We start from the raw sequence: 24,559 nt of genomic DNA, 5'->3' as shown, positions 1-24,559 counted from the left end.
TAAATTGTCTCATGAATTTTGGAAATGTATGGAGGGGGGGTCTTTAAAAAAGTCACCCAGATTAAATAGCACAACACAGGAAATCTAACACATGTGTCAAGAGCCTCAGCAGCTCCTCTGAACATTCACTGAGAACTGTTTCTACTTGGGGAAGCTGTACTGTATGAAGAGATAAACCTGTTTCTATTTGCTCCACCACCTGAGCACAATCAGGCAGCTGCAGCAGCGCCCCCCCATCCTTTCGCCCTGTCAATGACCTCCATCCTCAGGGGACCGACTATCTGTGAGCGGGCCGTACAGTAGCATCACTCACAGGAGACCGTTCAGAGCAGATCTATTTCTGTAGACAGAGACTGGGAGCCAGTCTGAGGCAGGTCTAAATCAAATGCAAATTCTTCCAAAATTAGACATAAGCCATGTTTTTCCTAAATGAAAATAAAAGTATTTAACTTTTATATGAAAACCATAGAATGAAAAAATTTCCAAATTTCCCTTAAAAAGCTGTTTTCACAAATATTTTAAAATTAGAATATCAGGACACTGTACCACCACGCCCTGAGAGCTCAAGGATGACCCAAAGAGCAGTTAAGTTAGGGTCCAGAAAGTAATGGGGAGAAAGCGGAAGAAAGGAGAGGATGGAGGTAAATGTTTAAAATAAAAAAATTGTGATAAACGTATTCTTCCAGCTCCACATAAAAAAATTCATTTCTTTGTTCATTCCTTCCCTTCTACAATGTACTTAAAAGGAGTGACAAGTGGACACAGATGGTATATCCTGCCTTCGAGGAGAATTCCTTGCTTACTCTCTACCTCATTCTAAGTTTAGTGTATCTACTATGTTTTGAGTGATTTCCAGTCCCACATTTCATGTGGTCCTCATACAAATTTGCAGGTGTCACTGCCACAGAAGAGGACATGAAGCCTGGAGAGTGGCCTCGTCCACATTCCTCTGAATCAGAAACACACACTAGATCTGCTGCCATATGCAGACTCTAAACAGTCACAAAACAAATGCTACTATTTCAAGTGTACTTGTTGTAAGTTTTACTTTTTATGTGAAATAAGACATATTTTGGTAAAAACTGAGGAGTGGAATAGTTACCCGACACCTCCTAACTACTTCTGTGCTCAGGGATGACTAAACAACGCACAACACATTACCGTCCTCTCATGAATATTATTCCCTTGCAAGCAGACTGGATCTACACGCAGAAGCCCCTGAGAACAAGGAAAAGCGCAGCACCTTCAGTGCCTACAACCATGTCTCACTCCGTCATATACATGTTCAGTGCTTGACAAATGACAAATGAAGTTCCCAAAAACATAGCATAGAAAATAAGGGCTGCAGGCTATCAAGAAAACAAAAACAAAAACAAACACTTGACAGGCTTCCTGGATGGTATTCTAGTGACCAAAAGGGCAGAAGTCAGGACCACGAGAGTTGGAGCCAGCCTGGGGACTGGAGGCAGGGTCCGCAGGGACCATGGAGATCAAGGCCAGCTGGTGGGGCACCTGAGCCACATAAGCAACATGAAACAGAATACTCAGGTCTCAAAACACAGGACCAGCGGAGAAATAAACTTCAACTTAATGATTGCACCTTATTAAGGAGGCTAAAATATGCTGACTCCACACACACACACACACACACACACACACACACACACACACACACACACACACGGCTTTAGAAAGGAAACCAATTTCAGGGTGTGCAAAAAAGCTATATGACAAATATAAGCAGCATTATTTCCCATATTTGAATGCATCCATTTTAAATTCTGATGTAAATTTTCAGCACTGTCTTGTATACTAACTACGGTATCCGGCTGCAGACAAAATTGACTTATCCATGAAAATCAAAGGTGAATGTCAGCAACTAAAACTTTCTACTCTCTGATCCTTCCAAATTAATGTTCTAGTATTACAGTGTTTTCAAATCCCCCAATTTTATTGTATTTAACTATTTCACCATTAGAGATTACTTTGCCACAGAAATATGTGTACAGGTTACCACGACTAATTATAAAGCAAACTCGCTTTTCTATTAAATATTTGCATTAAATATTTATAGAGAATTCTTATAAAATTTGTGATTTACTTGATAAATTAAACCAACTCAGGAAGGGATTAACAAACTGCTAGTTTCTGTTACACTGAAATAGCCAATTCTCCATGTAGTGAATACTAGGTCTACTTTCCATTTACCCAATGTTTACTTAAAAGATGAACTGCTTCAAACATCAATTCATTGTGCTTCTTGATTGAGTCATGAATATTCCCATAATCCCCAACTCATAAACCATCAGGCTCAGTGAATGAAGTTCCTTCTCTTTTTTCTTTTCTTCAGATGATTTGACACCCATTCATGTTTTGGGTCTCTTTATCTCCACATGAAATGATACTGCTACTCTCAAATTCTTTTTGAGTCGTCTGATACTCGCTCTAAAAGTCTCAAATATAGACTAATCTGTAATTAGGTTTTGAATACACTGTGAATACCAAAAGGCCAAACCGGGGAGAAGGTTCACTTCAGTGGTTAATAACAGTTTAGAACAAGAACAAAGAATCACACACAAAACACTACCACATGCACTGAAATAAACCTTTTACAACTTTTGATGTTTTTAAAGAAAGCATGAAGAAACAAGCTGCAAACTTACTGATGCAGTGCACTTGAAGCAAAGCACACATCCAAAGATCCCAATGTTCCTTAATGGAACTGTTTTACAACATGCTGCACACACACTTTGTACCAAGCTTGAGGACACCTTGCAGGTGAGATTCTGCTGTTAAAAGCTCTTCACTGAAGGACTGAACATTAAAGGAACACTTCTTATTATGTATTATAATATTGTTGTTCCTGAACAGGCTTGTTTTTTATTAGACAACTATACTATAAGTGCTCTTTAGACATTCAGTATTTAAAGTAATCATCTAGGATACAGAAAAATAAGGAAAGAAAACAAAAACAGGTAAGAGACCGGATTCAAGATTCTCAAACTACACTCAAAATCTTAGATTTAGCTTAAGAAAAAATGTGTGCCTTTTACAGGCAATGAAAGGGAGAACTGAACTAAAGAGAAACAGTCAAAGGTATATAACTAAATCTAATACTTATCTTCTTACTCTTGGCCTTGTAGTTTTTTCCCTACAAATATGTATGATTATTTTTTTAAAGAGGCTCATTAATGAAGACAAACAGAATACTGCTTATTACAGAAGGAGGCATCATTTCCTATCTTCTGGAAAGCGGTTTGAGACTGGCGTGGTAATTTCAAAGCTGGGTGAGGTCCCAGACTTCTAGGGGGTCTGTGAAAGTGGTAACAGAGTTCTCTGGGTTATTTTCATTGTTTCAACAGTTCAAATGGAAATCTTTGTTTGGGCTAGAATTACATCTATTCTAATAACAATCATTTATTTAGGCTCATTAGGATGTAACCGTAATTCTGTATTTCTAATTAAAAAGAATATATTGTAGACAAATCTTCTAAAGCATAGACTTTCCCAGCATACACAATAATGAAAGGGTGATGAAAAAAAGTTAGAAATTCCTGGTTTAACACCCCCAAATAATCAATAGGGTAGTTATTTTATATGATTTTTATAAAGACAAAACATAATGTATCAAAAGGTACATGCAATACTGTGATCAGAAAAACTGTTTCTAGTTCCAGCTTAGCCTTTAACTTTATGACTACATATAAGTCAGTCATGGTTTCTTTATTTGTACAATGAAGGAATTTGTCCAGAAGAATCCAAAGCCCATATTACTTTAAAACTTAGAACTGAAATGTACTGTTCTAGCTGGTCATGTTTAATTGTATCTTTTTAAATTTGTTTATTGTCTTTTGTTACTTAGTATCTTTTTAAATTCCATATTAGCACTCTTGGTAAAAAATGCAATCACAGATGACAATATTATTCTCACAGGGCTACATAATTATTTTAGAAAGATTAGTTTTATACTGCTTTTCCCAGGAATCAACGTGGGACTGCTTATGTGAATTATATACTTACGAAAAGTCTGTCATCTAAAACCATCAGCCTAGCACAGCACTTGCTATGTAATATATGCCCTCAAACGTATATTCACTGTTCATTTAGTCATTGAGTGAGCTGACTTAATCAGTACTTAATTTAAACATTAAAGATGATTATTGAAAAAATTTGCTATTTTCAGACCCAAAACAATATGATTTAGAAAGAAAGCTGCCATAAGAAATTTTGTGAAGTAAATTATAATTTATGTCTGCTGGATATATAAATAGCTCAAAGTGACTTGTGGATAAATTCAGCTTTCCTTTTTTTCTTTTTCTTCTTAACACTTAATTGTAAACTCCTTTCGGATAATACAATCAAAACGTCTTACAATCCTTTCTTGATATTCTGAAGTCTATGCTCCAAAAGATTTCAGAATGGATGAACAGAGAGCTTTATACTCAGGCCTTTACATTGGTTGGGCCATTCAACTTTCATAAGTTGATGGCAACCCTAATTTCAGCTCAGCTAATTATTAGTTCCTGTGGATCTGCTCTTAACTAATAAAGAGTAGCAACATTCCAGGTGCTTTTCAATGCCAATGAGTGTAAAACCTTGGGCTTTCTGCTACCTGATGCTTACTGAAAGGCTCAGCTGCAAGACGGAATAATATTTATGGAAGATTGGATGGGAGGTATATAATTCATCTATTTCTTAGATACTATATATTTCATCTTTAGACAAGCCAATCCAAACCAAGTAGCTGTGTATTTGGACTGCAGCATTTTGACTTTGCCCAGCATTACTTATGTTACTGGCCTACATTGAGAACATTAAAGAGTCCCATGAATTTCATGATTATATGCAGCCATTTGATTCACTATATCATATAACTCAGTGTTCCTTTTATTAGGACTGATGAAATCTCTCAGGTGTGTGTACCAGGAATACCTATGCTTATCAAAGTAACTGCTGTATTGTTGTCTGATAGCTACCATAAATCATGTAATCAACTTTGCTTTCCATTTTGCAACAGCCACTAGGAAGCTCAGGGCTAAATTTGCAGCTTACTTAGAACAAAGTATATGGAACCCTCGAGGATGTATTTTGAGGGGGTACCAATCTTATCTCAAGTTTCACATTATTTCACTTGCCTGGATTTTCTCTTTTCTTCCACTTAAGTTTTCCATTAAAGTATTTTTACCTTTTGCACAGGATAGGTTTTTGTAAGCTGCCACAAATCCTTTTTGGGATAAGGCAGGGAATTAATACTAACAAGCTAATTTGTAGAAGATATACCACTAGGCAGCTGATTCATACAATATACTATAATATTCTAAAAGTAGTCTTTTTATACTGGTAATGTTTTTTTATCAGTAATTTAAGAATATTTTGGGTGGCAATATTTGTCATATTTAAACTTCTATGAATATTTCTGTATAGGAGAAAAAGAAATTTCTGCTCAAATCTTAGAAAATGTGTGTGCTCATAATGATAAATATCTATACTTAAAGTATTTATGTTCAGCAATAGAAGAAAAAAACCATAAATTTTTATGGGATTCATGATCATCTTTTTAAATGGGAAAGTTAGACTCTACCATAAGATTGTAATTATCTACTATGAATTATTTTATTCTGTATCCAGTACATAAACTGCTCCATATTAGTTACATCTATCAACTCAAATTATGGTGAAAATAAATCTTTAAAAGCTATTTTATATGCTAACTCATTAATAATACATTGCTTTATTTTCTCCCCCCCCCAAAAAAAAAAACACGTTTAAATAAATACACTATCTCAAAATGAATACATTCCTTTTGTCCCTGTTGAAAAACTTAACTATCAATACAATTTTAAAAATATGATTTGGGTCATTAATTGGGAAAGCTTTAGCCTAATGACCAGTAAAATAATCAGCCCCAATCAATTAAGGTTTTAAAATAATCCAACATTTTTTTCCCTTTTCTATGTCCTCTTATTCTTAAAAGTATATTTTACTCTGAATTTTGTTAGGAGGAAAGTTGAAACATTTTAAGAAAGGAAAACCACCCAGGCAGCCCTTAAAGAGACAGGACATCATTTATCACTTGCAAAGACAGATTTATAAGAAGAGGGCCCCTTCTGTTCCTTTAAGACTGCAAAACAGATGGGAAGTGAATGGACAGTCAATGGGACAAGAAAACACATGGGAGGTGCTGCTGTATGTATGTTCCCAGCATAAGAAAGAGGTCAAGATTGTAACTGCATGACCGGGTCCTGGAAAGGGTCTTTCTTCAAGCTGTTACAAAGACAAACGCTGTTCCTCATCCCGCTGTCAAACTGTTATAAATATTGGTTTGTCAAAAGACCTTCAGTACTGAAGCTTTAAAAAGGAGGCGTAACAGATGAATGAATCATGAGAATGATTCTTAAACAGTCAGCTCATTAATGTAATTTTAAAAGTAAAAGAAAATAATACAAGAACAGAGAATGTAATTCTGATTTATGAACCAAACTAAAAGTTTATGAAAAAATATGGAATTAGAAAATTACAGGCTTTAATAAAATTATGAATTAAGTGAGATGAAAAGCAAAAGTGAAATACAATTATATCTCTTAAGTAAGATGCTGCATTAGGACAAAGTATTAATAAACTTCTCACATGAAGAATGAACATGTTTCGTGAGGTTGACTTCGTAAGTTTTCAGTTGTGATTTCTCATAACTACACTGTAAGGAGGTATCATTACTGATTCTGGCTTCATAAGCCTTCACAATAAGGCTCAAAGAAATGAAAATAACTTCACAATTAATTTCACATACTCATTAATTTAGAAAACCACCTCTAAATTTTAAGTCACAATTTCTTTTTTCTATAAAAAAGAAAAAAAAATTGAAATAGCAATAAGAATGCATACATAGATTTATAAACCTGGTTATCTTTTTTGAAGAATGAAAGTATTACATATGTCTTGAGGAGACAAATTCACTGTTCTAAATACTTAATGATTAGTTTAACTAGGAGAGCAGGTTCTAAAATTAACCAATTGAAAATAATATAAAAAATGAAGCCAAATTATATGAACTTGGTTATCTATAGTCACCCACAAGCACAAACTCAAAAGACTAAAGATGAACAAAATCCCAAAACATATATTTAAAATGATACTATCTCTAACATGTGTGTTGGCCCCAGCTTTGCCATAAATATTTAGGTAACTTGCTAAATCATTGCCATCAATGAACATCAATTTCCCCACCTAAACAATGGAGATAATACCTTACAAGCCTCCGACGCCTTGACAAGGCCCAAACATGGACAAACATAACACATTTTGTAAAGTGTAAAGCTCTATACAAATGTTAAGTGACAGATACAGAGTTCCAAGCAGGATTTGATTCCAAAGCACCAAAGGACGCAGTTACATGAGAACGCTTTCTAGTCCTGAATGCTCACCCAGCTCTGCTTTCTCTTGATTGTTTTAGAAAAAACAATTTCAGTAGAAGGGAGAATAAAAGATTACAAAGTTAAGAATCGGGTGGATGGTTAAAAGTGAAGGCAGCAGGCAAACATTCAAAGGTTTTTCCTGTTTAAAAAAAGAATCAAGATCAAAAGTAGCTAGAGTGCATGGAAGAATCAATCCAACAGTTTTAAGATGGGAAAGACTTAAACATCTTTCAAGGAGAGACATAATAAAGGCACAAGCAAGCACAAATCGGAAGTGCCAGTGCCCTGAATACAGGTGGGGATTAACTTTCAAAGCCGACTGATTTTCAGTACAAGCTTTGTTATAATATAGCCACTGAAATACCTGACCTATTTAAAGTAACTGGTACCATAGGTGTTATTTTTACTAATGCTGATTTTCCTCTCGGTGAACTTTTTATTTTTTTGAAATAAGTTTATACGAAGGAAGAAAAATTTAGCCTACTCTGATATATGAGAAACCAGAAATACAAGCAATGACAATGAACTGAAGATTTGGGGTATAAGAGAAAGCCAACCTCAGATATCTTCATGAAAATGTGCTCCAAAAATGACAGAAATTATGCCCCTAAGACCACATTAAAACTTTTGTTAGAATACAATGTTACAGTAGTTATCCCTGGGTAGTAGCAATTGTTTAACAAACTTTGCCATCTATATTTTCTAATTTTCCACAATGCATATGTACTAGTTCTGTGATAATAAAAAGGATTAAAACAAAAACACCTAAAATTCTGGTAGTATATTTGAAGACAGGTACAGTTTGTACATATAACTCACAGTACGAAGTGATGGCAATAAAAGAAGAGACTAAAAAGACTTGAATTCCTTGGCCCAGAAAAAAAGATCTCACTGGAGTGAAAAAATAGCACACTTCCTTCTTTAACTCAAAATACTAAAACTAAGTAAAGAATGGATGAAACAGCTGTTCTAAGAGAAATTAAAATGGACTATTTCCATATGCAGGTAACACTAAAACAGAGAAAATCTATTAACTTAAACAGGTTGCACAAGCTTGAAACCTTTACTAGTTCAAGAAAAATTTTAATTCATTCAGCTCCATGATGGGCAGTTACTATAAATGAGAAGAAATCAAAGTGAATCCTAACCACTAAGAAGGGCACACGATGAGCAAGTACTGTGTCCCATAAAATGTCACTTGGTGTCATAATCACCAAGAGGTCATTTAGGAAAATATTCTTTCACTTTTAAGATTGATCACATCATGACTAGGCCTCATCATTTCTATGCCTATGATAATTCAGAATATGAAATTTCTAAGGTAATTTTGAATTATGCTCATTTGGGAAAAGGAAGTTTAGAAATGTATAAAATAGAAAAACAAATTACAATTCCTTTTCCCCTCAATCCCCTCTCCAACTACCCTGAGAACCCTGCTCCACAGAAGTCACCAGTTTAGTGTGCAGCAATCCGTCCTTCAACAACAACAAATTATTCATGTCTTGCTTAATTTTATTTTTTTAAATATGTTGTTTCACAGGCCAATGGATTGTTCATGATTAGATTTAGTTTTCAATGACCAGATCCTATTTTTTCCAACTCATAAATGGAGAGAATACATAAAACAATTAAAAAACAAACCAAATCAAAGTTTAATCCCAAATTCAAAGATGTTATTTCATTCTGAACTCAGTCACTGAGGAAGTGGTAAGCATTATTAGCAAGGGAAACAAAAACCAGCCTAATTTCTAGCTTTAATTATGTGCACTGGCCTTTTTATACATAAGAATACACACATATCACAACACATAAATATAACCTCCTTTAAAATGATAAATGAAAAATTCAATTCATAAATTACCAAAGAGACCTTTCTTATCTTCATTCCTATTTTTAAGCTGAGTTCAAAACAAGCAAAACCAATGTACGTGTTATTAAGGCATTGAGTAGCTTGTATACGATTGCAGAGAAGTAAATATTCTTTTAATCTTGTACCAATTAATCAATATTCTTCAATGTTGCCTTTAAAAAATAGATTTAGGCCATGAAAAATGTGCTTGACTCTTAAAGCCCCATTTTGAGCCTGGATTTTCTCATCAATAGCCTGGAAAGCACACCACTCAGACTCATGATGTGGAATTCTGCATGTAAATAACTACTCCTCTAACACAGAAGACTCTCCCTGAGGATTATTTTATTCTCTCTCTCTCTCCCCCCCCACACCCCTTCTTTCTCTCTCACACAATACAAGGCAGAGTCTACTTCATCTATGCAGATTCAAGGTAAAAATAACCCTTCACTATATTCTTCAGATGCTTTAATTGGACAATTTTACCAATTACTTATTTTGTTTATTATATTTTATTTATTTTACAATAAATAAGGAAGTTACCTTATTTCTTACTCTGTAGTGAAGAAGAGAAACATTCCAAACTTTCCATTTTCCAGATATACTCATTTCTACTAACTATTCCAAAAAGTACATGAATGTCAAAGAGAATGAAAATATTCCAATCGACTTAAAAATTCCTAATAAACATGAAAAATTATGAAAGTGTTTTGGTAAATTGGCAATTAGGAAATCATTGGTGACCAGAAAGTGATTTTGCTCAGGATGAAAGCCGGAGCAGAGCACAAGATGTCAGCAAGAGAGTGGGTGGCACAGGCGAGAGGCAGCAAATGCCAGCTGCTCTCGGGAGAAATGATGGCACTCTATGGGATGACAGTGGTGTGGAAGCAAGGTTCTTTAGGAGCAGAGGAGCTTCCTTCTCCCTCTTTTAAGTTAAGAGAAGGAAGCTAATGAGGAGTCTGTATTAAAAAGGTCACGATCAAACAGTCAGTGAACACATACAATATAACATACAAGGTATGGTGAATTTATAAACCAGATCACTTTGGCAGAACAATCATAATAGACATGCATTGTTTTCCTTAATTGGTTATCCTGGTTGATCTACGGTTGCCTATAGTGGGAAGCCTGCCTTCTGCTCCATTAAACCACACTGGTAGTACCTCAGTAAGGTTTTCAATCACTGAAGGGAGGTAAATAAGTAGGACAGAGGAAAAACACCAGTTGAGGACCGAGTGATAATGATCTATTAATAGAAGAAGACACAGTGAGAGATATAAGAAAAAAGACACAAAGGGAAATGACCGCTTAGAAATGTGCTAGAAGCTAGAAGAGATGAGAAAAGCAGTATTGAGGTCTTGTAATTCTTGTTGAAAGAAACACAGTGACATCATTTAGACATAAATCATGCTACAGGGATTGAGATCCTTAAAGTTCTGGCTTTCTCTCCAGGTGCCTTACTCTATTCTGTGATTGTGGGTATGTTTTTTTTTAAATCTTGTCTGGACCTAGGTACCTAGAATTCTACAACTCAGTGCCATCCTCTCCTCCTTTAAATCCCTTCAAAATTCATTTGTTTTGGTTATATCTACAGAAACAAAATGAACATGCTATTATACATATAGTTACAATACCTTACCAAATTATTAACACTCACATGGTTTATCAGGCCCTACTAAAAGAAGGTATGTCAAGTTTATGGCAATTAATACAATGACAAACTATACTGTTATGAACAGGACTCTCTAAGGTGCTGGTTCGGGACCAGGAGGGTGGGTGGTGGCGGTATACATGGCAAGAATCACCTATGGAGACTTGTCAAAATATGCACGATAGAACCCTACTTCTCTTTTCTGTAATTTTATGTTCTGGATTCTGAGTGTAATAATCTTTCTAGGATTATTTTCAGTCTTACATTACTTCATGGCCACCACTTTTATTCAAAATTGCCCTTAAGCATCTGGCAGGTATCGGGTAAGTTTAGGAATATAGAGTAACCAATAGAAATTAAATTTGAGAATGTCTTGACGTTTTTCTTTTCTAAATGAAGAACAACAAAACCTTTCTGTCTAAGGATTCCATCTAAATATGTTCTGCGTACTTTATATTCAAGTTTTAATGTGGCATGAAGATATTTCTTAACCATCCTATAAATTAGAATTATGTTTTAGAGCTACTGAAAGGGTCCTTTTAGATTTAATCAGCTATGGCATATTCTCTTCTGATCTTAGCTTTTAAAATGGCAGTACTGAATGAATCATTCTGCTGCTGCTCCTTTTTATCAGCATTATTTCAAAAATGCACTAGTACATTAATTAGGAAGAACAAAGTTTTAATTATAAAAACGGTTTCTGTTACTGAATACATAGCTCAGAGCAAAAACTAAATTTCCATCCATAGTCTCTAAGTTTTGAGAGTCAAACAAACTCAATCTCCTGCACACTAGGTTACAAAGCTTGTATCTTTGCTCTCTTCTAATTATCAAGAGAAAGCATAGGATGGAGGGTAAGAGGATACTGGGAAAGTGAAGAGACACAAAGACGAGCCCCACCAGCATTGTATAATCCCAAGAGAAACAAACTTTAAGTTTCAAGAAACAATTGCTTGCTGTCTGGGAGATGCTCAGGCATCAAACAATAAAGAACAGTCAACAGAGGCAAGAGGCCGCGCACGCTGCTGGGATTCCTACTCTCTAATCCCCCCCGCTCTAGTAAAAAGGCCAGATGTTGCCACCTCGCGTAGGGAGGCAGCAGGGCAAATTAACTGCAGGAGAAGAAAGCCGCGGATATTGGAAAATTCTAATTTACCAGCCTCTTTAAGCCACACTGTTTTTAACACTAAGGACATCAAACTATGTCATTAAAATGGGCATGTGCAATGGCGGCCCAAGTAAAGGAGTTTACCATTGTTTTCAATTTCACTGGTGCGTGAAAATGTAAATATCAAGTATTCAGGTTTGACTGAAGCACATCTTCCATTCAAATAAAGCATAAGAAATATGAAAAAATACATTGACGCTTACTAGAAAACATTTCAACACTCAACAAAAAGCCTTAATCACTCAATTAAAGATTCTGTATCTGCTATAGCTGGTACTTAAGTCTCTAAGCAGGAACACATCACATTGAAAACTTGTGTCTGAATTTTGGGTAACTCAGATACTACTTAACTATGGTGGAATTTGACAGAGTATACTTCGAGACATGGTTACAAGTCATAAAGAAAACTAACTTCCTTCAATCTGTTTAGTGGCTCCGTCTACACTTTAGCATTCTCTTACCCAGATGTTCTAATTCTATCAGTTTTCCTATCATCTGACAGTTTAAATTATAAAGCGTTTTATAGTGTAGGAAGTACCTAGGATGACGGTGATCATCACGAATACGTATTCTTTCGGACCTATTCCATAAAGGACATTGTTAACTATGGAGGCTTCTAAATATAAAGGACCAGTTTATGTATTTATATTTTCCAATGGCTTCAGGTTTTTTGCTCAAATGGAAGCAGTGTGGTAGTTAAAAGACCTGGTCTCAAATCTTGACTTTACCTTACTATCTATGTGTTTCTCAGCCTTCATTTCTTTATCTATAAAATGAAAAAAATGTACCTATGAGAGTGCATGTAAATAAAGCACATAACCTATATCTGGCACAGGAAAAGTATTCAAATATACATTAATAAACAGTCTCAAGTTCTGATACAAAACTGAAAGGGAATTTATTGTAAAATAAGGAGAGAAAGACTATAGATATTAGAGAGATCTAAGTAATTGGCAATTGCCCCTTTACTTCCTGGGTATCAGTGACTCTTTGATTATGCACACAGAGAATGGAAAGTATAACTCGGGTTTAGTGAACAAGAGTTTAAAAAGAAACCTAAGGGGGGCCGGCCCGGTGGCTCAGGCGGTTAGAGCTCCATGCTCCTAACTCCGAAGGCTGCCGGTTTGATTATCACATGGGCCAGTGGGCTTTCAACCACAAGGTTGCCAGTTCGACTCCCGCAGGGGACGGTGGGCTGTGCCCCCTGCAACTAGCAACGGCAACTGGACTTGGAGCTGGGCCCTCCACAGCTAAGACTGAAAGGACAACAATTTGAAGCTGAACGGTACCTTCCATAACTAAGATTGAAAGGACAACAACTTGACTTGGAAAAAAGTCCTGGAAGTACACACTGTTCCCCAATAAAGTCCTGTTCCCCTTCTCCAATAAAATCTTAAAAAAAAAAAAAAAAAAGAAGAAGAAACCTAAGCTTTGGATCGTAAGCAATTGATTTAAGGTCCAAAAACTCATAATAACCCAGTTAACAATTGATATAATATTCACAGAACAAACAATAAAGGAATTCCAGTTTAGCAACACTACCAGCAACTGTTACCAGTGCCCAAATATTCAGCTTTGGGGGAATGGAGAACACATTCTTTAAGAAGTCTGTGAGATGTTAACACTATTACTTGTCTTATATGATGACAGTCATAAAGCAGATTTTACAAATCATAAAACAGATCATAACAGAAAGAAAAACTTTTACTTTAGCTATAATATACCAATTTTTCCCTCTGCAAAGAAAACATTCTAAAATTGCAGTCTGTTTGAATAAATAGATCAGAAACATTATTAAAAATTATGCTGGGAATCCAAATAGATTTTATCTAAGTTAACACTGTATTTAAATATCTATAAGAATCCTTTGAGATAAAATTCACTACAAAATCAAAATAATTTCACCAAAGTCATAGTGAGCATATTTAAATGCTGGGCAGGTACTAAGTGCGACACTGATACTGCAAGTAAGAAATTAAGGTGAAAAGATGAGCTACGTATCTTATTAAATTGTCCATGAAGTAACTCAGCCTTTCGACATCTTTAGAGGTCATGTTTTCAAAAGTCTTGTTTTCTCCAAATTATTTTCATTATGACCCTGACCCATTATCAGTTATGAAAACAAAATTAAACCTTTTTTTCACCCTTTTGTGTAAAAATAATCTTGGACTTAGAGCAAAGTTGTAAGAACACTACAAGAACATATTTTTCCTGAATCATTTACTGTCATTATGCCCCATAAGCCCCAAGTAGTCTATTATCTACAAATAATGATATTATCCTAATAATCCCAATTTAACAATTAAAGCTTTAAAGTTAACAGTGATGTACCACATAACCTTCAGATCCCATTCAAGTTTCACCAATTGTGCCATTAATGTCCTTTAGAACAAAAAGATCCAGTTCAGAATCACATGTTGCAATTTTACCCCCATGTTCTTTAGTCTCCTTCAACCTGGAACAGTTTCTTAGTCTTTTCTTGTCTTTCATGATCTTGATACATTTGAAGATTACAGGTTAGTTATTTTGTCGACTGGGCCTTAACTTGGGTCTGTCTGCTGTATCTTTATGAGTGGACTTAAGTGACACACCTTTCCTACAGGTGACGCCGGGTTCTCGCTGCATCCTATAAGGTTGCACACAGGTCTGACGTGACTGTTACTTTGACCGCTTGATTAATGTGCTTCTCCACTGTAAGGTGTTCCCCTTTTTAATTATGTTGTGTGGAGATATTTTGTGATTATACAAACATCCCATTCTCCATCACTGATTTTATTCATTTATTTATATAATTATCAATTTATGGATTTGCTTTATTCAATGGGTTACAATTTATAATTGTCATTATTTTGAGACCCAAATTGTCCTAGTTTGGGCCAGCTGGAACCTCTTCAAGTTGGCTCTGTATTCTGCTGACATGTCCCCATCATCCTTCAAGTACTTCCAGACTTTCTACTTCTTAATATGCCTCAGGTTCATCCTGGCCTTTCCCTGCTCCAGCTATGGGATTCGCCATGTCTCTGAAGAGTTCTGGTTCCTATGTGACTCCTTTTCCCATGAGCTTCCCGAGACAACAAGGGCTGGGCTCTTCTCTCATTTCTTTGACCTGGCTAACTCTAGCTTTATGGTTTCGTTTCACTAGTGAACATGGGATATCGTCTCCAGAATATGAGAGAATGCTAAAGGACAATCAGTTGGTGAACCTCCAAAGTAAAGTGGTGAAGTGATTTAAAATCAGGCAAATTTAAGATTAGCAACAGATATGATGCGTGAAACTTTACCAATCTCTACAACTCTACCCTGTACTATTTTAAAATTGTAGTAAAACTCTGTTGACTGCTTCCCTTTTCTAAATTCCATTAACTAACACACTACATCCTAATTGAATACACAATTCTAGCCACTTTGATCTGTGTAATACAGTAGTAACTGTTAAACTTTGAAAGTTTTCTGGCTGAAAGTATCCATGACGTATTCCCAAGTGTTAGACTGAAGAGAAACAGTAAGAAGAGATACTCTCAAGATTTTATTTTTTTTAAAAAAGATTTTATTGGGGAAGGGGAACAGGACTTTATTGGGGAACAGTGTGTACTTCCAGGCCTTTTTTCCAAGTGAAGTTGTTGTCCTTTCAGTCTTAGTTGTGGAGGGCACAGCTCAGCTCCAGGTCCAGTTGCCGTTGCTAGTTGCAGGGGGCGCAGCCCACCCACCATCCCTTGCAGGAGTCGAACCGGCAACCTTGTGGTTGAGAGGACGCGCTCCAACCAACTGAGCCATCCGGGAGCTCAGCGGCAGCTCAGCTCAAGGTGCCATGTTCAATCTTAGTTGCAGGGGGTGCTGCCCACCATCCCTTGCGGGACTCGAGGAATTGAACTGGCAACCTTGTGGTTGAGAGCCCACTGGACCATGTGGGAATCGAACCGGCAGCCTTCGGAGTTAGGAGCATGGAGCTCTAACCGCCTGAGCCACCGGGCCGGCCCTCAAGATTTTTTTTAACTAATGGACAAAGTCATGGCTCATCTCCCTTAGTGACTGATGAAGCTGAGTCACTGGTGAAACATTTGCTTCCAAGGACATTATTTGGTACATTAACACAACCATAATTTTATATGTATAAAAGTAGTAAATCACTTCAAGGGAGCCATATGAGTACTTTCTCCGGAAAACCAGTAGGAGACCGGGCCTGACAGTGCACAAACTTGTGTTAGTAATACACGTTCTTTAAAAAATCAAATTGGGAACGCAAAGTGATGGGATTGCGCATAAGTCTATTATGAAACATGAGAAAAGACACATCATTTTTTAATCACTTAAAAAGGTATATGCTGGGCCGGCCCGGTGGCTCAGGCGGTTAGAGCTCCATGCTCCTAACTCCGAAGGCTACCGGTTTGATTCCCACATGGGCCAGTGGGCTCTAAACCACAAGGTTGCCAGTTCAATTCCTCGAGTCCGTAACGGATAGTGGGCAGCACCCCCTGCAACTAAGATTGAACACAGCACCTTGAGCTGATCTGCTGCTGAGCTCCCGGATGGCTCAGTTGGTTGGAGCATGTCCTCTCAACCACAAGGTTGCCAGTTCGACTCCCCCAAAGGATGGTGGGCTGTGCCCCCTGCAACTAGAAACGGCAACTGGACCTGGAGCTGAGCTGCACCCTCCACAACTAAGATCGAAAGGACAACAACTTGACTTGGAAAAAGTCCTTGAAGTACACACTGTTCCCCAATAAAGTCCTGTACCCCTTCCCCAATTAAAAAGAAATACTTACAAAGAAAAAAAAGGTATATGCTGGTAAAATACACTGAAGTACTGCACTGTCTGATAACTATATCCTGAGGGATACAAAAGAAATATATTTGTATACACTGTGACACTGACATACCTCTTCCTGTAACAGTACTAATTTAGCATAAAATGACGAAGTAGGGCCTTCCAAATGTTTGTGAACTAATTCTCCTAACAACCCTATGCAATAAGTATTAGAGTGGTTGTTTTTACAAACAAAGAAGCAAAGGTATCTACCTTGCCTAAGATAACACAGCTACTAAAGAGCAGTTCTGAGTTAAACATAGATCTTCTGTAAGTTAATACAAAGTGAATTATGTTGACAAAGTGACATGAAAAAGACTAAAACAAAAGCAACAGAAAATGGAAGTAAAAGTTAAAATGGGATATGTTTCAAAAAAAAGATTATTTAAAGAACAGAAGAAAAGGAAAAACAGAAAGAAATGAAGAGCTCAGGTAACTAGAGAGAAATGAAGAGAGAATGAGATGAGAAGCAACAGAGGACAGCACGTTGCTTAGGCACAGGGTATAAAACAGGAAAACGGCCTACTTTCTCTAAATTCTCTAGTGACTGTCTTATAGTGATATATATTCAGCTTAGAAATGGTTTTCAAATTTGAAGAAGTTCTTCCTGCTGAGCATCTGCTTTCTTTTTGCTATCAGAAATATCACAAAACTGACTGGACAATAAACTTAAGTGTATATTGAAAGGAAAAATACCTTGTTTCACGAAGCTGAAATAAGGAGAACTCATAACAAGGTACGCTCAAACAGAAGCACCAAGCCCTGGTATTTTTATTTTTATTTTATAATACTAATCTTTCACTGATTTCCTTGGGTTCTCAAGGATCTAAGTAAATCTTAATATGCAATCAAAATATCTTAAAGCTAGGAACCTACCAGCATCAGGAAAGAACCAACTATGCCCCAAAGTCACAAAGGGATTAGTAAGGCCAAGCTGGGTCGGGAGGTGCAGAGAGGTGAGGCAAGAAAAGCCATATTGCCTAGTGTAGGTACGACAGCCTGACCAGGTTTGAGAGGGTGATCAGATGGGGACGGCGATGGTCTGGTCCAGCAGTGGGGAGAGTATCTGCAGGAGTGCAGTCCGGTGCAGGTGTTGGGGCACAAGTAGGTGTGCCCGCTTTTGTGGGTCTCTCCACAAAAGCGCATGGTCTGGCCTCAGGAGAGGAGGGAGTTCTTGTGTAGGAGGCAGAGGGAGGGAAGGATGAGAAGGGCAAAGGGGGTTGTCTGGCACAAAGGGTCAGAGCACGAGCTCTGTCCAAAGGACTTAATGAAGAAGGGCAACGTGACAGATTGTCAGAGCACAGATGAGGCAAAAAGGTCAGGAACACAGGCTGAGGCACTGTGGTGGTGGCCTGGAGTTGGTAATGAGAGCCGCAGCTGGGTGAAAGAATGTTTGTGCAATGGGGGACAGAGACAAGTTTGGTTACATATAGGAGGACTAATCAAAATAAGTAAATACATTAGGATATTTGAAGCCAGGTTTCTCTCATTGTCAGAAAAAGGAGTTACAAACATAGAAAAGGAGAAAACTAGAATAAGCCCTGTATTACTGGATTAAAATGGAAAGTATAGGCATCAACTTATGGTTTTCAATGTAGACACATACACATGATCAGGAATAAAGATGCAAATGTGTGTGTTCCTACATATGTGCGCACACACACACACACACACAAAACATTTACTCCTTAGCTCTATCCACTAAGAGGGTCTGGGAACAGCGATATTCCATTAACAATCTAGTTCCCAGCTCTTGATTTCTAAATACCATTCTCCAAAAAAAGCAAACTGGATCAGGGAAAGCGTAATACAAGATGAGCATGGAACATCTTGTTACATGGAAGGACAACATTAGGACAACAGGGGACACTTGAATGGGGTCTGAAATCAGATGTAATAATGTATCAGTGTTAACATCCTGATTTTGATGGGTGCATTATGGTTGCTAGGAGAAATTCCTTGTTCCTAAGAAACACATTAAAGTACTTGGAAGTGATGGGGCTTCAAGTCAGCAACTTTCACTCAAATAGTTGAAGGAAAAGAGTTATTTGTACATACTTTTCCATAAGTTTGAGGTTAAATGGGTGAACAAATAAGTGAATGAGGAGAAGATGAAAAGGCAGTAAGGTGAAAGGCAGGAAGAACCACTACTTACTGAGGTCTTCAGCCAGCTGAACGCGTTTGCCAGTAAGCAATTTAACCTTCTTCTCGCCATCTTCAGCAAAATCTTCTAATACTTCTTTCACATTTTTCTCTAATCGTCTGACTGTTAAAAGTAAATAAAAAACCTGAGGAGTTCTGTTCTTATGAATGCACGATGATAAAATTAACAATATATATAGAGTAATTTCTTATTTTTCCCATCACATTACAGCTATTAAGTTTAGATTTCTCAGTTATAAGGAGAATCTCTACTGTTACACAGTACTTTTAACAACATAAAAACTACTACATATTCTCAGAGAAAGTCATATTCTCAAGCCCTAACATTTTAACAAAAGTACAGATTTCTCAAAAAAAAACTGATATATAGGAGTTCTTCTCCAACAGAGTTTTTGGGTAATGAAGGGAGATTCCTGATATATTTTATCTTCCATCTTTTTCAATTATGATTTATTTTCATTAGTATTTTAAAGGCAAATAATAATTTCTGGTTTTCGAAATAAATCTATTTTAGAGGAAGTATTTTGGCATCATATTAAAAATGGATGTACTTCCTATTATTTTAGATGCCAAAATTAGAAGGTGGTTCCTCTATGGCTTACCTTCAGTGTTTGTGAGCTGCTGTCGTAAAGTATTTGCTGTGATAGCCAGCATGCGCTGTATTCGCCAGAATAGGACGACGTCATTGCATTCCAGCTGAAATAGTAGGTGACTAAGATTACCAGGTGCAGAGTTAAACATAAATTGGATCATAAGCACAGACAACTACTAGAGTGAGTATCTATATCTTAAACTTTAAGTAAACATACGCAGATTTACCTAACACATATATTCCTATTGTAGATATAAGTTACTGAATCTTTTCTGCATAGGAACCATCAAATTCTGCATGATTTGGATTCTATTTCTCCCACATCTATATAGCTTTGCTTTGATTCCAATGACAAAGCAAATAAACTTGGGAAGTAGAGCATTTCATTACCTTATAATATACAAGTAGAAATCTATAGCATATAAACCCTTAATTTGTATTTAGTTTCAACTAACAACCATGTTATATTAAATATGTCCTTAGGCTAACCTCTTTTCTTTGAGTGTGTACTGAAGAAATTTCTGAAATTCAGCTGTATATGAAAATAAATTAATGGTATTTTTTAAAAAGAAGCTGTAGGGGTCTTCTCAACAACTAAAATTATGCAAAAAACTTGCAACTTTTTATTTAGGTACATTTATTTAAGCTGCTGAAAATCAGAAGAAAAGCATTTAAGGGGGGTCTCAAGATTATAGATTAATAGTGTTCTTTCAGAAGGATACATTAAAAAAAAATTCTACTTGTAAGAAAATGCTCAAAATACATCAGTCTGCTGCCACCTAGAGGCTATTTTGTAAAATGGGATATTAAACTATTGACAACTGTCCCAAGAACTTTACAGTTCTTCAAAAGAATTATTTAAAACAAGATTTTAGTGATATAAAGAAAATTACAATATAGGAAAACAGCACAATAAAAAATTGTGTTGCAGTATGATTTCCACTATGCAAATGGATAGTGAAGTTTACACACACAACTGTGTATAGAAAGAAATGAACAGAAATACATAAAAATGTTAATTAAAATTACTTCTAGGTCAGGGATTATAAGTGACTATTTTCTTTTGTGTGTGCGCGCAAACACACACACATTTATTTATTGAATTTACTTTCCACAATGGGAATGTATTATTTTCTAACATAAAAATATTAATTCCTAAAAAAACAACTTAAAAAGAGGGTTAGTATCTATAGGTACACAAAATCTCACAGGAAGTGGGATGATGTGCATGTAAGATGCAAATACTACCAAAGTGGTAAATATCTTTGAAAGATAGGGGTTAGGTTATTCTTTATAATTCATACATACGCTTTCCCAAGAACAAAGGAGTTAAAATTAATGCTAAAGCTAAAAATTACTTTTAAGCATCTAAACAGGTATCACTGAAAAATATTTCTCCTTGTTTTTGGAAACCTTACCTCAGAATCTACAAAATGCCTTTGGTAGTAATAAAAGCCTCTTCGACAAAGGTTACAATGGTTTAGAGCGGTTTTTAAGAAATGTCTTCTATAAACTTGGTGCCACGTGTCCTTAATCTTAAATGAAAAAAAGAAAACAAAGACAAAAGAGTTACTATGTACTCTTTGGGTTGATAAAATACATTCTGAAAAGACACTGTAAAGCTCATTTCTAAAAAAGTTAATTAAAACCAATGTCAATGTTGTTATTCTACCAACCTTTTTATCCATTAAAATGTTTTTCAACACAAAGATTAGATTTACTACTACTTACAAGTTTTGTACTTCAAAATTTGCAGTGTTTTTAACAAGCATTGTTATTATATGCAAATAATCATCTTGTAGAGTAGACAGGGTAGGGGTTAACTTTCCCTAGTTAGAAGTAAAGAGCCCAAGGCAAAAAGACGTTGTGAGCCTTGGATGCTGGTATTAGGCCATGTCCATCAACCCAACATTATTTCCTTTCTGATTAGTAAATTTCAGTTACCACAGCAATAGAACCTCCACCACATTATTACTATATAGTGTTCAAAATTTTTTCACACCACTGTCTTTTTTTGAGCGTAACAATAACAATATTAAGTAGGTAGAACAGGTATCATCAACACCATTTGACAGATGAGAAAAGTGGCCTCAGAGAGATTAAAGGTAATATTTACTAGTTAATGGAATGGAACTGTATTAGGATTCCCATCTCCTGACATCTAGTTCACCCACAATTCTTACAATAGTACTTTGCTATCTATTTTATAGCTTCACAAAATGCTCCGAATAAAGTGTCTCTCGGAAAAAACCTGAGACTTTCTTGCTCATAGAAAATAATAAAGATATGCAGCCATTCGTATCCTAAAATATTGGCCAAATCCCTCCTATTGTATTAACCAAAGTGTCAACACTTAATGGTCACATCAAGTTTAAAAGTATCAAACTGAATACAACTTGTTAATGAGAACTATGACCAATGTGGATAAATTAAATCTACACTTAACTAATAATTTCCTGTAATCACTAGTCTTAATTTCATTTTCAACTTATAAATAATGCTAGATGTATAACAGCTTTAACTGCTTTGAGTTTCACCAGTTTTCCTTTCTTGTTCTGACCTCTGGTGAAATTTAGAATAAGTATACTCATTTCTCAAACGCAGAAATATAAATAGCAGATAATCTTTAAAATAATTTACATGTGGCTCTGAAATTTCTTATATGATTGTTTTCCCCACTAGAATTACTTTTCTCATTGGGTTTCATTTAAGCTAAATTAAGCTAATATTAAAATGAGGTTTTGATCCCTAATGAGGAAACACAGGCCCAGAAAGAGAGTTTGTGGGATTTTTCTTGTTTTTGTTTTTTCAAATTTTCCCCAAATAAGCATCATGAAGGTAAGCAAAATGGTAGTCTAAATTGTAATTATTTTTATCTTCATATTTATTATAAGCGAGGAAAAAGTGATAGAACCCAAAGGTCTTATCCAATTTAATAAAAAGTTAACTTTCACATTTTTCTAAATCCACTTGTACCTGATTAAGGTACATTTGATTGAAAAAACATATAAAAATAAGTCACATTTAAACAGAAATTCCACTTTGCAACCTGAAACTGTGTAACGTGGTAGAGATCTAGGCAGGGTGGGTTCATCCCCTTTTGCCAGAACTAACTGCTGAACTTGTCCAGGTACTTCACTTTTCTACGTTTCATTTTCCTCATGTACAAATTAAAGCATTACACTTAAAAAGCAATGAGTAAGATTTCTACTCTTTACACCATCAAAATGAGTTTTTACTGTCAGCAAAAGTACACGTGATCAAAGTCACATCAAGCACTTAAATATCTAAGTAACATGTTAGAAGTAGTAAGATTTTACTACAAGAAACAAAGGTTAAGGAAGCAAGTTCATGCTTTTTGGAATATTTATTACCAAGCTTGGATCTACTGCTACTCCTCGGGATTCAAGGTTCTTTCGGACCGTGGTTATCTCATCACTTGCAAGATAAGCTGGGTGCTCCTCATTACATTTCAACATCTTCTCCAATTCATTCTTGGTTTCATTGAGAACACACTTTAAAATGTTTAAAAGATGATGTTTAGTTCATGATTTGTTTGGCATACTTATAAAAACAGAGTCCCAATTTTTACAAATATATTGCTATTGCACAGTAGGTGATACAAGTTCAATCACAACAAACAAGAAAGAACATAGTGCCTTGGCTTATAAATACAGTGCAACTGGTTATGAATGCAGAACAACCTGAATTATGAAAAGGGGGAAAAAAGAAAGGAGGAAAGAAAGAATTAGCTCTATTTGTTTTATTTCACTTTTGCTAAAATATTTTACTGCCGAAGTTATAGTATCAGGCACCTTACTATGTACTTACTTCTTGACTTTAGCGTATGATTTTAGTCTAGGAAAAAGTACCCTGAATACATGGGAAGAGATGATGTTCTATAAGTGCCTCACATCTAAGGACTAGATGACTGTAAGGACTTGCACCTGTTGACATGTTTCTTTTCTGATAAAATAAATACAAAATTCATAGTTTTATTTTTTTTGTCTCTTCATTAAAAATCGTGCTTTTTAGACTGCTTCTGTGAGGTACCTATCCTTCTTAAACTCACTTCCAGTCTCTTCTCTATAGTTGTTCATAATCTTTTCACCAAACGAGGAAAACATATACATACTAGTGATAAGTTTGAAAATAAGATTCTTATACAGTGTCAAATTAAGTGTATCTTTTCATTTTTCAATCCTTCTTTCGAAATTGCATGGTATTAGGACAAACTCACTACTTACTGTAAACAAATTGCTACCACAGCACTTAACTCAAACTGTACCAAGCTACAGAATCTGAGTATTTATACAAGAATAACACTTAAACACAAATAATTGGCTTGTAAATGAAACTATGAGTTAATAATACCCAAAAACATGACATTTTAGAAGAAATATTACTTAATAGAGAGAAATTTCACTGTTTCCTTAAACATCTGCTATTTGGTCTTAGGTAGGAAGGAAATCTCTAAATATGATATTCTCCAAACTCTCCTGTCCTGCTTTCACTTCCACCTGTCCACCTGTCCCCACCTCACTTGGTCTTTAGGACAACACTTCTCTCCCAAATATTCTAACCAAGATCTGCATTACTTCATCTCAGACAAGGTGAGAATGTTTCGGAGGGATGGATTTTTCCTAGAAAACTAAGGAAAAAGTCACACCACAAAAGCACAAAAGTTTTCAGAGCATGGATTTCTCATCTTTAACACAGGACAATCTTAAGTTTATTTTCCTGTTAAATCCGGTCACTCAAAAAGACAGAAGGTGAGAGGTTTTGAAAAATAGTTGGTAACCACAAGATGGTCATGGGGGTTTGAAAATTAATTTGGGGAATGTACAGAGGGATAGTGGATGGGGGGAGGGGGGTTCACACAGTGTGAGGGATATAAATGATAAACGTCTAAGTTTTGCT

The 24,559-nt window shown here is 35.9% G+C and overlaps 1 protein-coding gene across 4 annotated transcripts in view; it reads right to left on the bottom strand.

The window, feature by feature from the left end:
- Nucleotides 1–24,559, bottom strand: part of OPA1 (OPA1 mitochondrial dynamin like GTPase) — an 81,954-nt gene that overhangs the window by 5,689 nt on the left and 51,706 nt on the right. For all 4 annotated transcript variants that reach the window (XM_019723206.2, XM_019723200.2, XM_019723222.2 and 1 more), the window contains 4 exons: nt 23,014–23,154; nt 21,058–21,174; nt 19,650–19,743; nt 19,040–19,150 (listed from right to left, as the gene is read on the bottom strand). In XM_019723206.2, coding sequence (XP_019578765.2) covers nt 19,040–19,150; nt 19,650–19,743; nt 21,058–21,174; nt 23,014–23,154 — 463 coding nt within the window. The remainder of the gene's footprint in view (nt 1–19,039; nt 19,151–19,649; nt 19,744–21,057; nt 21,175–23,013; nt 23,155–24,559) is intronic.

Source organism: Rhinolophus sinicus, linkage group LG01 (genome assembly GCF_036562045.2).
Source record: "Rhinolophus sinicus isolate RSC01 linkage group LG01, ASM3656204v1, whole genome shotgun sequence".
Taxonomy (NCBI): domain Eukaryota; kingdom Metazoa; phylum Chordata; class Mammalia; order Chiroptera; family Rhinolophidae; genus Rhinolophus; species Rhinolophus sinicus.
Note: the sequence above shows the minus strand (reverse complement) of the source record. Positions and strands in the feature narration are given on the sequence as shown.